Here is a 14,426-nt window from a genome sequence, read left to right on the forward strand (position 1 = left end):
CATTGGTGCCAGTGCTAAAACAAACAGTGCTGTTTGGTGGTGTTAAACATTTTAATTCCATGACTTGGTGATGATTTTCCCTTTCTGAGTTCCAGGAGCACACCACTCAAAGCCAGTGAAGTAGCAAATTGCTATCAGAAGAGAGAGATTGGTGTTCAGAGGTGCAAACAGAGTCTTGTGTGTGAGGATTTGTGCTGTTCCACACCCATGACACCCAGGGCAAAACTTCTGACTCCAGTGAGGACAGGATTGTATTTGGTATCTTACAAGCTCAGTGCACGTTCAGTACACATAACACAGTACATAATGGAACCAAATGTATGATCTGATGTCTGGAATATATTTAAGTATCACTGACTGCAGCAAAGTTGGGCAGGCTGCGCACAAGACCCACGCGAAAAGTTACATTACAACACTCCTCACACTTATGAAGCAGCAGTCAGTCACACCAGAAGAAGCCAACTTATACACTCATTTAGAAGTGATGTTTTAAAGGGCACAAGGAATGCTTGGATAAAAGAATCACAAAATAGTTTTAAAGACAACTTCAGGTAAAAACGATCTTAAAAGTATGCCTGGGATTTTTTTTTTTTTTTTTTTTTTTTTTAATATATAAACTGGTAGAAATTGAGATGAAACATTTTCATTAATACTGAGTATACAGTAGCATGATAGGCATAACTTCAACCTGCTGTAGTTCATTGAAAAACTGCTCTTTTTTTGTTCTGAAATGTCCATATTTTGTATGAAAGTAGAAGGAAAATTCTTAGCAAAGCCCTAAGTTAATTTAAAATCCTGTATTGATAGATCATAATTGGAGAAAAGATGCTATTTTCTTTGGGAAAAAAAAATGCTATTTACTTTGGAAATGCTCTTCTCTGTACTTTAATGATTTAACTTACTGACTAAAAATTCTCAATTCAAATGTGAAGTGTAAGAAAGATAAGACCAAATAAATCTATTCAAGTCACTGTTTTCAGCAGCAGCTAACAGCTTTCTCTGTTGATTCCTTTGTGTCAAATTTATGTTTTACCCATTGGATTAACATTTTGTTGATTAAACATCACAATTCCACCATAAATACTTTACCTGAGTGGATAATTAATATATCTAATCTCTATATTCTCGACTTCTCAGTAATCTTAGATAAGAGTCAACATCTAGCAAAACCATAGTAATTTATACATCCTAAAGCTGCCTTCCTCAGTTCTGACACCAGTGTTTGAGAACAAAGTTTCTATATCTACAGACAGAAATCTTTCACCAGTAGGTATGAATCAGTATTTTGGCCCCCATGTTTCTTCCTCTGACACCAATGACTAAGGTCCTTTGCATTTTTCTTTCTCAAGTCCTTCTCCCCTTTCTCTCTCCCTTTGCTACTATATTTAATCTTCTGATACCCACTTTGAGGTTTTCTTCCTGCACTTTGCTGACTGTTAACTCTAATCCCCATAAAAAAGACTGGCAGTTTAGAGGCTGTAAGCAGCCAAGAAGGGTTTCTATACTGTTATCCAAAACTCAGTGCCTCAGGCACAAAAGCAGACTTAGTAAATTTAGACACACAGGCAGGGTCTTTCTCTGCATTTCCCACTCTATTCTGTCAGTTTTCTATCATCTTCATGAACTGTTAGATAAAGTATCAATATCAGAATGAGGGGGTTTTTTCCATAAATATGGGGAAAATACATGTTGTCTCTTGATAGTTTTTCCATCCTGCTTATCAACATCTCTTCTGTCTTTGAAGGCATCTATTTTAGTCTTGTAGTTTTGAAACCACTTTAAATGTTTTCAACTTGTGCTTCCAAGTGGAAACAAGTGCTGTGGCTCCTAAGAATCTGAAAATTGCACTTAGGGAGAATTTCCATTAGTGGTGCAACTACATGAATGTCAGACCATAATCTTCAGTTGCATAAAGATTAGTCAGTGAAGATAAGATTGTCACTTCAGTGTAGAGTCACCATTTTCTGATCATGAAAATAGCTCCTGGAAGATCAGGTCTTAAAAATCTCACTAGTATCTAACTTATTTTTCCCAAGCAAGAAAGTACAGGGACTGTCCAAAAGCATGGTTAAGTTTTTTATAACTATCTTACTGGTTTATTTTATAACTATCTTACTGGTGTAAATTATCAGTAAAAGAATGTAAATGCCCTTGCAGTTTAGGCAACATATTTGAGTAAATTTACAAGCATTGGTAAATCTAGTTTAAATGCTTCTATAAAACAGGTAATGATTATTATCAGATCTAAGGGAAAGATGAACTGATTTGCAGTATTTGGCACAGTCACAGATTTTATTATTCTGACTCAAAAGTACCAGCTTCAGCACAGCTAGTCCAGACACAGGCTACAGATGCGTAAGCAAAGAGAAGATCTAAGAACAACACATTTAAAGGTGACAGCATTTGATCTAGAGTGCCACAGCAGAATATTAATAGAACAAAAATCTGTCGTAAGTGCTTTGAATTTTCTTGGGCCTTATCCACACTTCCCTCAAGAACTTAGAGAAGATCAGTCACAATCCAGGGGTTCCAACAGGCATCGTCTATTCAGACCAAATAAGGCCTCAGAAATGACAGCCAGCACCTCACATGAAAAACAGTTTTGGGCCTTTTGAATCTTTAAAAATAGGCTACTGGATTGAGGCACAATAATTCTGCCCATACTTGTGAAAAATTTGAAAGTAACTTTTCTTTCAGATTAAGTGTTCCTATTTCCTATTACACTGAACCTGGACACTAGAACCTGGATTACTACCTGAAAATTACTAACCAAGCTGAAAAATTTACCAGAGCAGTTCAACAGGGTGCTGTTATATTCTTATTCATTATATTCTACAATTATTAAGGATAAACAAGAAATCTCAGTTAGAGGAATATGAGCTTTTGGCCAGTTTAGCCTGAAACTAAAGTTTTCCTATGCCTTATTTCCCTTTAACCCAGATACACAGTGGCCTGGTACATATTGCTGTTTTTCTCTCCTGTGATTAGAATATATCAATGTTCTGTTCTATTCTGTTCCAGACATGTCAATAACTTATTTTACTTAATATTTTCCTGAGGCTTGAGTGAAAGCAAGTAACTGCTTTTTGTGTTCTTCAGGTTTTCTTAAATTTGTATTCATGATGTATCAAATGGAAAGAAAAGATGGTTGAGACCTGGTATTTTGGAAAAAGATGTGTGTGGATAGATGGCCATTGTACAACCAGAACTTTATCTGACAAAATATAATGTTTTCCCAGTAATTTAATAACTTTTCCCCTCCAAATCCATTCACTCTTCTTTAGGTCTCCCCACAGTTCTTGATTCACTTCACATGATATAGATGTCAGTTCTTTTTCATCTTAAAATGCTGGAGTCCACAGTCTCTGTCCTTACTAAACAATCAGTAAGGACACAACTTTTTCTAATGAACAGACCAATCATGTCAGTCAGACACCTGAAGTTAAGGTGTGTCCACCCACTACAAGATACAGGCCAGCAGAGATTTTGACTAATTGCATTGTGATCCTTTGTGTCCATCTCCATCCCAATGTTGAAAGTATCTTTTCCCCAAGTGACCAAAATCATACACACTGCATTTTTTTGCATTGGTAATTATGAACCTTTGAAACAATAAATCAAAGGTTATTTACAGCATCATAATAATAAATAAATCATTTCAGTTCGGAAGCTCCTTAATGGACTATAATGACCAGATAATTCATAGAACAGCCAGAAGGACATAGAGCACCCCCTGATAATACCTTATCCTGTTTTTTTTTCTTCACGTATCAGGCTTGACTCATCATGAATGATCTATAGGTTCAGTTCATCATCTACCTATAACTGAAATTTGCATAGCAGTAATGTGGAATTTAATTCGTACTTTCACAATTAATCATTTTATTCCATTCCTTCTAGATAAAATAGTATATTTGAGAAAGAAACATTTCTTTCTCCATTCAATAAAGGATAGTAGTCTTTGGAAGTTCATGTTTTCTTTATGTCCCCCAATGACACTGGCAAGAACAATGTCACAAAGAGGAAAAAAAATAGTAGATGTTTAGAATTATTATTCTTTTAAAGTACTCCATAACAGTGGCCTTTCTTGTTGCTCTGTGTCTGCATGGGAAAAGGACTTGCAGGTATGATTAGAGACCAAGTATTCATGCCTTTTATTCCAAAACATCAGTTTCAAGGTTTACGCTGAAATCTCAAATTACTTTATGTTTCATATGGTAGAAAGTATTATTCCCACAAATGTACCCAAAGATGTTATGCTTTTTCAAGACACAGTTAATAGTTCAGCTGTTTCTAAATGTCTGAAAAATGCACAATAGAAATACTGTTTTATAGCTTTCTTTAGAGCATTATCCAGATGAGTGATATGAATATGTTATTTTCCATTAACCTTCTGCCTACATCATGATCTTAAACAGTAACTGGTTTTTGTCTTCTTCTGCATATCCGGGGGGTACATCACTGTTACCCAGTAACAAATACTTAGTATGTGACACATTCTGAATTATTATTTTTCAGGGACCTTGGATTGGTGCATCAAGATATTGTTACATTATTCATTTAACAATGTAGCAAAGTCCACCAATGTACTGCAGAAATCCAGCAATGTTTCAATAGCCTCTTAGAGAAAGAGAATGACAATTTAAATCTTAATAGCTCTTTTTTACTATTGATGATTTTGTCCCCAAAGGGTGATAGAGGTATATTTGACATATATGCCAATATCAAGAAGACACAAAATAAAATAAGTACTTCTAAAATAAAACAAAATGGCTGGTTCCATTTTTCTCACAAAAAAAATTTTTACACAGCTGTCTAGATGACCTTTCAGATTCTCAATTAAGTTAATCAGTCTATTTAAATATCAATATTACTGAATTTGCACTCAACATAAACAAAAGCATATACTAGCATCCTATCTTAAAAGACCCAGAGATTGCTTTAAAAACAACTGTAGGAGACTATTTCTTGGTATGACTAGAAGGGTGTAGGTTCCCAACATATGATTCTTTCTTTTTAACCTATTATGTTATTGTTGTAGACTTGATTATATAATGAATCACTTGTATACTCACTTGAAAGGAAAATGGTTCTCTAGAATTATTTCTAACCATTTTAGAAAACCTGAAATTAATGTGCCATGAGTGTGTATAAAATAGTGTATAAAAATTTCTAGCTCCAAACTTGGGTAGTTAAAACCAGAACACTTTAAAATTCTTGCAGTTTATAGCAGACTGAAATGCAGGTTGGAAGAAACAGAAGACAAGTTACAAATCAAGTTTTCAGTTCAGGTCAGAACAGCACTTTGAAAAACCAACAGCTCCTGTTTTTCATGTACTGGCAAAATCTGCAGCAGCTGTGATTCATTTGTGGAGTTTTATGAACAATCTCAGAACAATTTCTAGAGTCTTCTCCTACACCATTATTACATGGTGATTGAAAAACTGAATAGTTTCATTTAAAAGCTTTGTCATAACTTTGTTAAAAACGATTCCTGGGGAGAAAAAAAAAAAAAAAAAAAAAAAAAAAAAAAAAAAAAAAAAAAAAAAAAAAAACCACAACATAAAAATGTGATAAAATTTGAACACTTCTCCAGGTAAAATCACCAGGTAATCTCCTAAATATTTTCACTTCATATTACCCATGTGATGTCAGAACAGTCTGTGCTGTCTGTCTAAAGCAAAGCAGCAGGTGAAGCCAGTGCATCTTGAAGCCTGATGTGTACCACACTGCCTTGCATTTATTCCTTCCATAAGACAAGAAAAGACATATTATTCCAGGAAGATAATCTACAGCAGTTGTTTGTCTCAGTCTCCTCTCAGTCTCTACAGGATGAGAGCATCAAAGCAGATGAAAATGTTACAGTGCCCCTGATTAATTAAGAAGATAGGTCAATTATCAAAGGATTTTTGTACCACTTTTTTCACAAGGTAAAAAGGCCAGAAAGCCAATGTTCAAAGCACTCAACTAGGAGTCACTTTTAAGTACTCTTAGCTGGACTTCTTAGGGGAACACAGTATCTGTATATAAAAAAAAAGGGCGGGGGGCAAAAGTTTTTACAAGCAAGTTTCCATCTAGATGGGGGAAAAATTCATCATGAGTATGGTTAAGCATAGGAATACCTACCCCTGAAAATATGCAGAATTCAACTAGACCAGGCATCAAGAAACCTTCTCTAACTTAGAAACTGGTCCTACTTTGACCAGAAGGTTGGACTTAAGGCCTCCAAAGGTCCCACTGAACCTGTGTTAGGCTACAATTCTGTGCAATCACAGGATCATCTGGTTTCTTCTGAAGTAATTTTCCAATTTCAGAAAAAAGCTGGCTTACAGACAAGAAATACAGACATTAGATACTTAGAATTGGCTTCCATGGCATGCAGCCCTGGATAGTTGTTTCTCCCCCCACCCTCCTTCACCTACACACAAGGTTTGGCCCTCTGGAAAGTGATTTTTGTTTGGCTCTTGCTGGTTACATATCTCAAGTCTGAATCAATCATGTGACATTTTACCTCCTACCCTGCAGACAGTCAACAGCAGGTAGAGGATTGTGAAAAGCAAGATGAAGGAAGCTTGTACCTCAGCCATGGTATGCAGTTACTGGAGAATACAGCTTTGTAGATTTTGCACAAAGAACTGTACACTTCTTTGTAAAGTATTTATGTAAGCACATAAAGCAAATGCCTGGTACTTTACTGGAAAGTATATTCAAGAATTTTGTCTGTAAGCCATCAAGAAGAGAGAACAGTGGACTAGTTGCACCTTGAAATATCCCAGAGACTGAAAAATATTATGGATAGACATTTTTGTCTACAATCTCACTTTTCTTCTAAAGTACAAAATAAAAAGAATATATAGTTCATCTCCCTGTCTTTTAGAGTCACATAAATAGGGACATAGTGTAGTTGGTGAATATTCTACTATAAGTACAGAGGAAAAACTATATATTAGATGTCAGGGTTTTGTTTTTGTTTGTATGTGATTTGTTCACTGAAAGTTTTTAAATATTTCAAGTACTTCTCTTTCACATCACTGTTGCCATTGCTCATGATAAGCTACTGCCTCAATAATGCTTCATAGCTTAAGCTATGCCATTTTTGTTAGAAACAATAATGTTCTCAGGTTGAAAAATCCACATCTTGATTTTTCAATCATGAATGTTATTCATCAGCTTTTCCTGCTTTGCTCCAAAAACATGAAGAAGAGAATAGTAAAGTTTTCTAGTGAAAGTAACTTGTGACAGAATTGTCTGAGCCTAACCAGGACTCAGGTTTCTGATGTGGAGTACAGTAAATATCTTATTGTACAATGGGCTGGATTTGTTGTTTAGATTAGGTTACAAAGTATCTTCAACAATTCAAATATGCATATGAGATCCCTGTCATGAAAAGTTTACAATTTAAAGTATAATGGAAGACTGTTGCAAATATGCACATGCAGTGTTTTCTGGTAGCTTGATTTTACATTTTTAGGATGGTACTGACACATATAATAGCTAAGTTTCATTTTACTGGAATGACTCATGTGGATTTAAATACTTTCCTGTTAAGTCAGCCATTTCAGCATCCCAGCTTGGTACTGGTGAACAAGACAGGACAACTGACCATCAAGAAAACTGATATTAATTACCTTTCTATAATTCTCCAGGACTAGTAAAGCCCACAAAGTAAACTGGTTTAAACCCAATTTATACAGCTGAGCTTCACATTCAGATTTTATTTAGCACAAAGTAAAACAGCAGTTGCATTGTGTATGTGTCTAGTTCTTTGGAAACAGAACTAGAGGGCAAACCAATGCAGTAAACCCATCTATGGATTATGGGCTTTCTCATAGCACTTACAAAAATTTCATTTAGGAGACTTATTGAAGCACTAATTCTGAGGCACTTGCAAAGGAATTTCCTTCTGAAATAGGAGTTTGCTTTTTACAGTTTATTTTAAAAAAATTGGTCAGACTGTGAAACTTGAGAAGCTTCTACTCAGAATTGTATACAAAAGATTTGAGATCCACAAGGCAGAGATGTCAAAACTGAGAAGGTGGTGAAATTTTTACATATTTTACTTCACGTTCAACAGCTTTTCTCTTCAATTGACAGAGTAATTATAGTAGGTATGAACAAAAAATTATATATGGAACAACATTTCTGCAAATTTCCAATTTATTAATTTTTATCATAATGTATCTTTAATTTTGCATCATCTCCACTGTCTGCTAATGGTTACTTTTGCTACAAAATTACACTCCTGCTGTTTCCATTCAGGACTGAGCACCCAGATGGTAGGGTGACAATGGCCATACATGCTACAAGACCATCATTTTGTCAGGCAGAATATTTGAGAAAATGTCAACGTGGCTGTTGATTTGTTCAGCAGAGAAACATAACACCTATAAACCACAACCTTTATTACTTTTCATTAATATCAAAGAGCCGTTCAATCTGGGGTTTTTGATGTAAATAAATGTAGCAGTGTACTACACAATCTATTTTTTGTAACTTTGAAGACCACCTTCCTCCAAATATTCTGCCCTGGCACTTAAGATAATAAGCCAGTTTGCTTCTATTAAAAAGAATTTTTAAAAGGGATAACAAAGCATTTTCTGCCAAGGTTTCTCATCTTAATTCTCTGCAAGGTAGCTGTAGGGCCTATGTACAGAAGCATTAAGAATTTCTTTAAAATGTGGATGCATTTTTAGTTTACAATGACTGACAAAGACTAGATTCTCTTCTGTTTTCTGTCTTTCTGCCTCCCACAGCAGACCTGGCTGGACACTGTTACCTGTGCAGTGCAGTGTTACTTGGCACTGGGGTTGGAGCTGATCACTCTAATTTTGCACTGAGGTCATTCAGGGTTGTCCCTTTGTAGTGTAATCACAAGCAAAAATACCAGATCAAGTGGAATAGGCACTGTTCAATTCAACTACAAGTATTACAGATAGGGCTTAATGTGAAATTGATGTAAAAATGCATTGAAAACACAAAGTTACAAGCTGAAAAGACAAAGTTACAAGCTTCTTCAACTACACAAAGGTCAGAGCATCTTCAGGAGCATTTCCACACCACCCTTTAAATTAGATAACACAAGATTATTTTAGCTTATGTATTATATTTCTCCATCTAAATCCAGAAGACATTTCTCTATGCTATTCTCTCCTTCAGACATTTCACTGAGTACTCAAAACGATATGAAGTTATTTTGTTAACTACACCAAAATAGCAAAAATGTTTCTAATTTGGACACAGGAGAGTTGACCATATTGAGCTTTAAAAACTGTCGCTCTTGGGTCATTTAGATCAATTTAAACCCTCAGCAGCAGCAGCATTTTTCCCTAGCACTCTTTCCCTCCCACACACAAATCAATTCCATGCCACCTACTTTTCTTTTTCCTTTCGTATCTCTTGCATAGCCCTTGCATCCACCATTAGGTTTTCTAGACTGCTAAAAAAACACTTACTCATAAATTCCCTGGCAACAGCTGCTTCTCCAGCTCACAGCTCTCACAACTTGTGTTTGTGGCAAGGATGTGGTGTTTGGCTGCATATTACTCAGGTCAAAGCTCCTAAGAGGCTGAGCAATGGAGCCACTACCAGGACTCCGACAGTGCTGGTGTCTCTTGTGAGAAAATTCTCTTCTGGGAGCATGAAAAGATACTTTTTGTTCAAACAACTAAAAGTATGACTTAGCACTGCTGGTTTAATGCACAGAGAAGTTATGCTTTTTATTTTTCTTAATTTGTTTCTCTGTATGTTCACTTATTCTTTGTTCTGGGTTATAGTGTAGGATGTACACGAAGTATTTATTCTATCACCATCTTCATGAGCTGTTGAAACCAGGTGGGGCAGTGTCTTCCCATGCCCCTTCCTTTGGGCTCTTCTGCTAATGGCCCATCAATGCCTTGCCCATGACTCACAGGTAACTCCCTCCAGGAGTTATCTCTGTTTAATGGGCCATCAAGGACCCACTTCACAACTCCTCATCCTATTGTGAGATGCTCTGCCCAGGGGGAGGAGTCAAACATTCCCACATGGATATAAGCTGGGATTTGAGACAGTGCAAGCAGCACTTACCCACTGGATTCCCAGAGGACCAGAGCTACCAGACCTGTCTACAGGATCACTGCTTCAGGAAGACCATCTCATCTGGACTGCTTCCACCACCCTGCTCAGGTTGTATTCTGACTCTGTCAGTGCTCTTTTGTATTATTGCATTTATTTTATTTTATTTTGCCTTTTTACCTTTCTTCTTATTAAATTGTATTTCTGACTTGGAACGTCTCACTCATTTTGCTTTCAAACCACGACAGTCTTATACCACCTAACACATGTAAGGGCAGAATTTCCTTTGTTCCTCTACAACCCAGTGGTTGCTGTTGATGATTGTGTCTTGGTTTTTGGTTTGTTTGGCGGGTTTTTTTTGGGTAGGTTTTTTTTGTTTGTTGTTTTGTTTGTTTTGTTTTTTGGGTTTTTTTTTATCTGTATATTCCTTGTCAAAATTATGATAGACACCAGAAAACTCTAACTTGAAAAGTAGCCTCCCAAACGTATGTGTTTCATTGCTTGCCTCAAGGAAAACAGAAGCAAACCATATCACATACAATCATAGTATAATTTTCTTACTTGCTTTCAAGCATTCCTACTGCATTTGGTTGAAAATTTAATACTCCACACCTGAAATAACACTAACATAAACCTTTCAAAACAGCTTATGGTTCAGCCATTAAGAAGTCATTTGGATTCCCTTGAAAATACTCTTCAATAAAACTTTCCGACCTTTCATGAAGTAAAGGTGAACAAGAGCTGTTTTAATCTTTACAGGTGGCTGATGGTTATTAAAGGCAGTAAGGGATTGCCTGAGCATAAGAATTGGACTCGTCATGCTGTTTTCTAAAGACTGCCTTCCTGAAATAGCAATGTGCAAAACGAATGTGCATATCACACTTACTGACTGTAACAACTGAATAAGCTTTTCTTTTAAGCCACTGTGCTGGAATTTCAATGTGAAATATCTAACACCAGCATTTGCTCTGCAACTTACATCTGTTCTTCAGCTGGCATCTGCTTCTGAATCTTTGTAATTTCTTGGTCGTTTTTAGCAAACATTATGTCATCATTCAGAAAGCACAAAGAAATTCTAAGCCATATAATAACTGTTTCTTCTGTTTTCCTACATACAGATAGTCTAAAAGTACTGCTTATTTGCTTAGTGTTTACTTTTCAGGCCAGCTTGAATACAGTAATTCTTGCTTTCTGCTACATGATCTTAGAAGAGACAAAAGATTCAGACTCAAAGAAGATGCATACACTGAAATTTAGTCAAGATTTAGATGACCAATTCCAAAATTGCAATCTCTGATGCTTCCATTAAATACCTGCATTGGGCTGGGACTGCTTTACTTCATGGGCTCTTCAGGTTTTTTGTACTAAGACCCCTAAGGTAGCTAGAAGTTTGATGCTATATAAACCTCAAAGCACCTTATTAATCTCAAAAAACTGAAAAACTCCACCACAGAACAGCAACTCCTTCTCTTCTTCCCAAGGGGCCTTGATTGGGTAGAGGTTCCTAGGACAGACTTCCTAAACTGAGCTGTCCAAAAAAGTTCATTGGTAGCTGCATTTTTTTATTACAAGATGGCTAGATGCAGCCACTGCATATATCATTTTCTTCCCACTTCTCCACGCTCTTTATAGAGCAGCTGAATGAACACTTGGCCAAGGTATGGGAAGCTACAAGCAGATTGGAAGAGGAGTATTTAAAATAATAGCATTCTCCTCCAAAATCACTCCAATTCCCAGGCCTCAGTCTTCTTTTTTATCAATGCTGTGGGACGCACAGAAAAAAAAATCATTAATATAGCAAGGAAAAAAGTTTGGTTCTCTAAAAAGCAGAAAAACCTTCTACTATATAATACACACAGGCCCTAAGTCTATTAGAAAGATAAAAGAGTTCCTGGGAATGTCTCCAGGCAAGCAGCATGGAATAGTTCACACCTACACCAGCAAACTTTCCTCTGCTTTTGAGCAGGTTGACTGCAGGTAAAATGCCTGTTGGAAAAAGCACTTGGAACAAGCAACTCATGAACTGAGCTTGCAAACCATTTTAGGGTTGCCCAATGACTAGAACTGTACTCACAAAACAACAGTGCAGATTAATTCTCTTCTGAAACAATTTAGGGCACTATTGAATGTTCTACATATTTGACCACGTAGTATCTGAAATGAAACTGAAACTGAAAACACTTCGACTTTCCTTCCCTCAGCCTCTCACCTAAGACTAATGGTTAGGCAGTGGTTACTGTCATCTTAAATCAGATGTCAAAAAACTTCCTCAAATATTCTTTTCCAGATGACCCTGGACAACTTGGGAAAAACCTTACGGATCTTCAGACTGATTTTTGTTTGTCAAGAGTAGTTTTTGAATAAATTGATTTCTCTGGTCTAGAAGTTACAATGTTTATCATACATTTTTCACAACACAAATAATTCAGAAGTAGTGAAATTTTCAAAGGTCCATCAAAAAAGTTTGGAAACTAAACCCAGTTCTAACACCTGGTTAGAAACTAAACCCAGTTTCTAACACCTGGTATAAACTGAAGTTACTGAAGCAAGGCAAAATAAACTCATCACCTGGAAGATCTTAGCCTGAACCAAACACCAGTAGAACACATTAGTTTGAATATCAATTTAGTTGTTTTGAACTATTATCTTTAAATTTACTTTTGGTATGTTAAAAGCAGACCAACCCTGGTATCCCAGTTCACATGAAGTGTAGTGTCTTATCAAATTAACAGAAACAATCCCAAAAGCTTTATGGACTCCAAGTATAACAGGCTGTCAAAGGGACTTGTGTTTCCCTGAGAACACAGTGCTTATGAAAATTAGACTGAAGTTCTTAAGTTTGCTAGGCAGTTCTGAAAAAATTCTTCACTGTCATTTTGTCATATCAATGCTCTTTGTTTCTTTTGACTATTTATTTTTAGAGAATAAAATATCATCCTAGTTATTTGTGTTGCTTGGGCATACTGGGATTTTCCATTACACAGATAATTCAATGTGATTTAAAGATGTGTATGAGATAAAAGCTTATGCTAGTGTATCTGAGTTTGCAATAGAATAAAAAAAAAATAAAATAACTTACTCAAAACTTCACTTTATAATAAATATTTTAAGATAAAGTGTTACATAAAAATTTTCTACATAACAGCCAAATCATTAGTAACTATTCTCTTCACACAACAAATTTATGGAAAAAGTGTACTTTTTTAGACTTCACATACAAATTCTGGCACTATTTACATTTCAAGGTCCACACCTGTGATAATCATATACCCCAGAAAAAATCAGAAAGCAATGGAGGAATTTTGGGCTTTAAGTTCTTTGGAAATCACTTTCTACTCCTTTCAGTTATGAAGAATATTAGATTTTAAGCAGTACTTACCCAAAGAGTTTCCTTTCTGTGTTGGCAACTCCAAGTCACTGGACACTTCCCTGACACTAAATTTTGACAATTCTGTTCCAAGATATGTAACCTGTACAAAGAAATCTATATGGATAACTGATGGTTTTAATTAGTATTTTTGGTTGGCCTTTTTTTTATTATTATTTTCTTATAGGTGTAGAAACTTCCCTTTTCTTTTAAAACCGAGTTTGTGCACTTGTAAGCCCAATCTGCATCTGTCAAGATCCGAGGAGATATTATGCTAATTTGAATTCTAACTTAAAAAACCCCAAGCATAATCCAGCCCATCTGTAATGCCCTTTAAACTTTGCCAGTGTTTTTGCAACAGTCGTGCATGACACCCTGATATTTCAATAAGTTTGATACTTTAAATTCAAACAACCTTTCAGCTTTCTCTATCAGTCTTAATCTTCTTTAAAGCTACTCTTCCAAATCCCTGCTAGTTTACAGTGTGAGCACTCCATATTCTGTCAACACTCATGACTAGTTAACCACTGTACAGCTATAGCTATGTAGCTTTTTCTTTGCTGCTCAATCATTAAAAGTAAGAAATTTTAAATTTAGGCTTGTACCCTCTTTTGCTTTAAGAACAGTAAAGAGCTCTAGATTAGTGAAACTTGTTACAGCCATTCATTATTGCAAACTTTGGGAATCAAATCAGACCTACCTTATTCCACACATACTTCCATGTCACAGAAATATCACTTCCTAGTAGATCTTTAACCCACTGAACTGGATTCTGTAGTATTTGTCCTTTACTGGTCCTGATCTTGCCATTCTTTAAGAGTGTAGCCTTATGACTAAAATCCTAAAAATAATAGTAAGGAATAATTTAAATTCATAAATTAACAAATATTAAATAAGATCCTTGAAACATGAATAATGACAAGGAACGATATAGCTGTAAAGTTGCAGCTAATCCTGTTTCTCTCAGAAAAAAAAAGCTAAGTAATTTAATGCCACTATCAAAAAC

General features: G+C 35.8%; 1 protein-coding gene across 1 annotated transcript in view; it reads right to left on the bottom strand.

Moving 5' to 3' along the window:
* Positions 1–14,426, bottom strand: part of ANKRD31 (ankyrin repeat domain 31) — a gene marked incomplete at its 5' end in the record, with an annotated part of 66,312 nt that overhangs the window by 1,740 nt on the left and 50,146 nt on the right. The window contains 2 exon segments of the mRNA XM_083884265.1: positions 13,433–13,523; positions 14,121–14,261. Of these exon segments, the coding sequence (XP_083740391.1) occupies positions 13,433–13,523; positions 14,121–14,261 (232 nt within the window).

Source organism: Zosterops lateralis (genome assembly GCF_965231275.1).
Source record: "Zosterops lateralis genome assembly, chromosome: Z".
Classification (NCBI taxonomy): Eukaryota; Metazoa; Chordata; class Aves; order Passeriformes; family Zosteropidae; genus Zosterops; species Zosterops lateralis.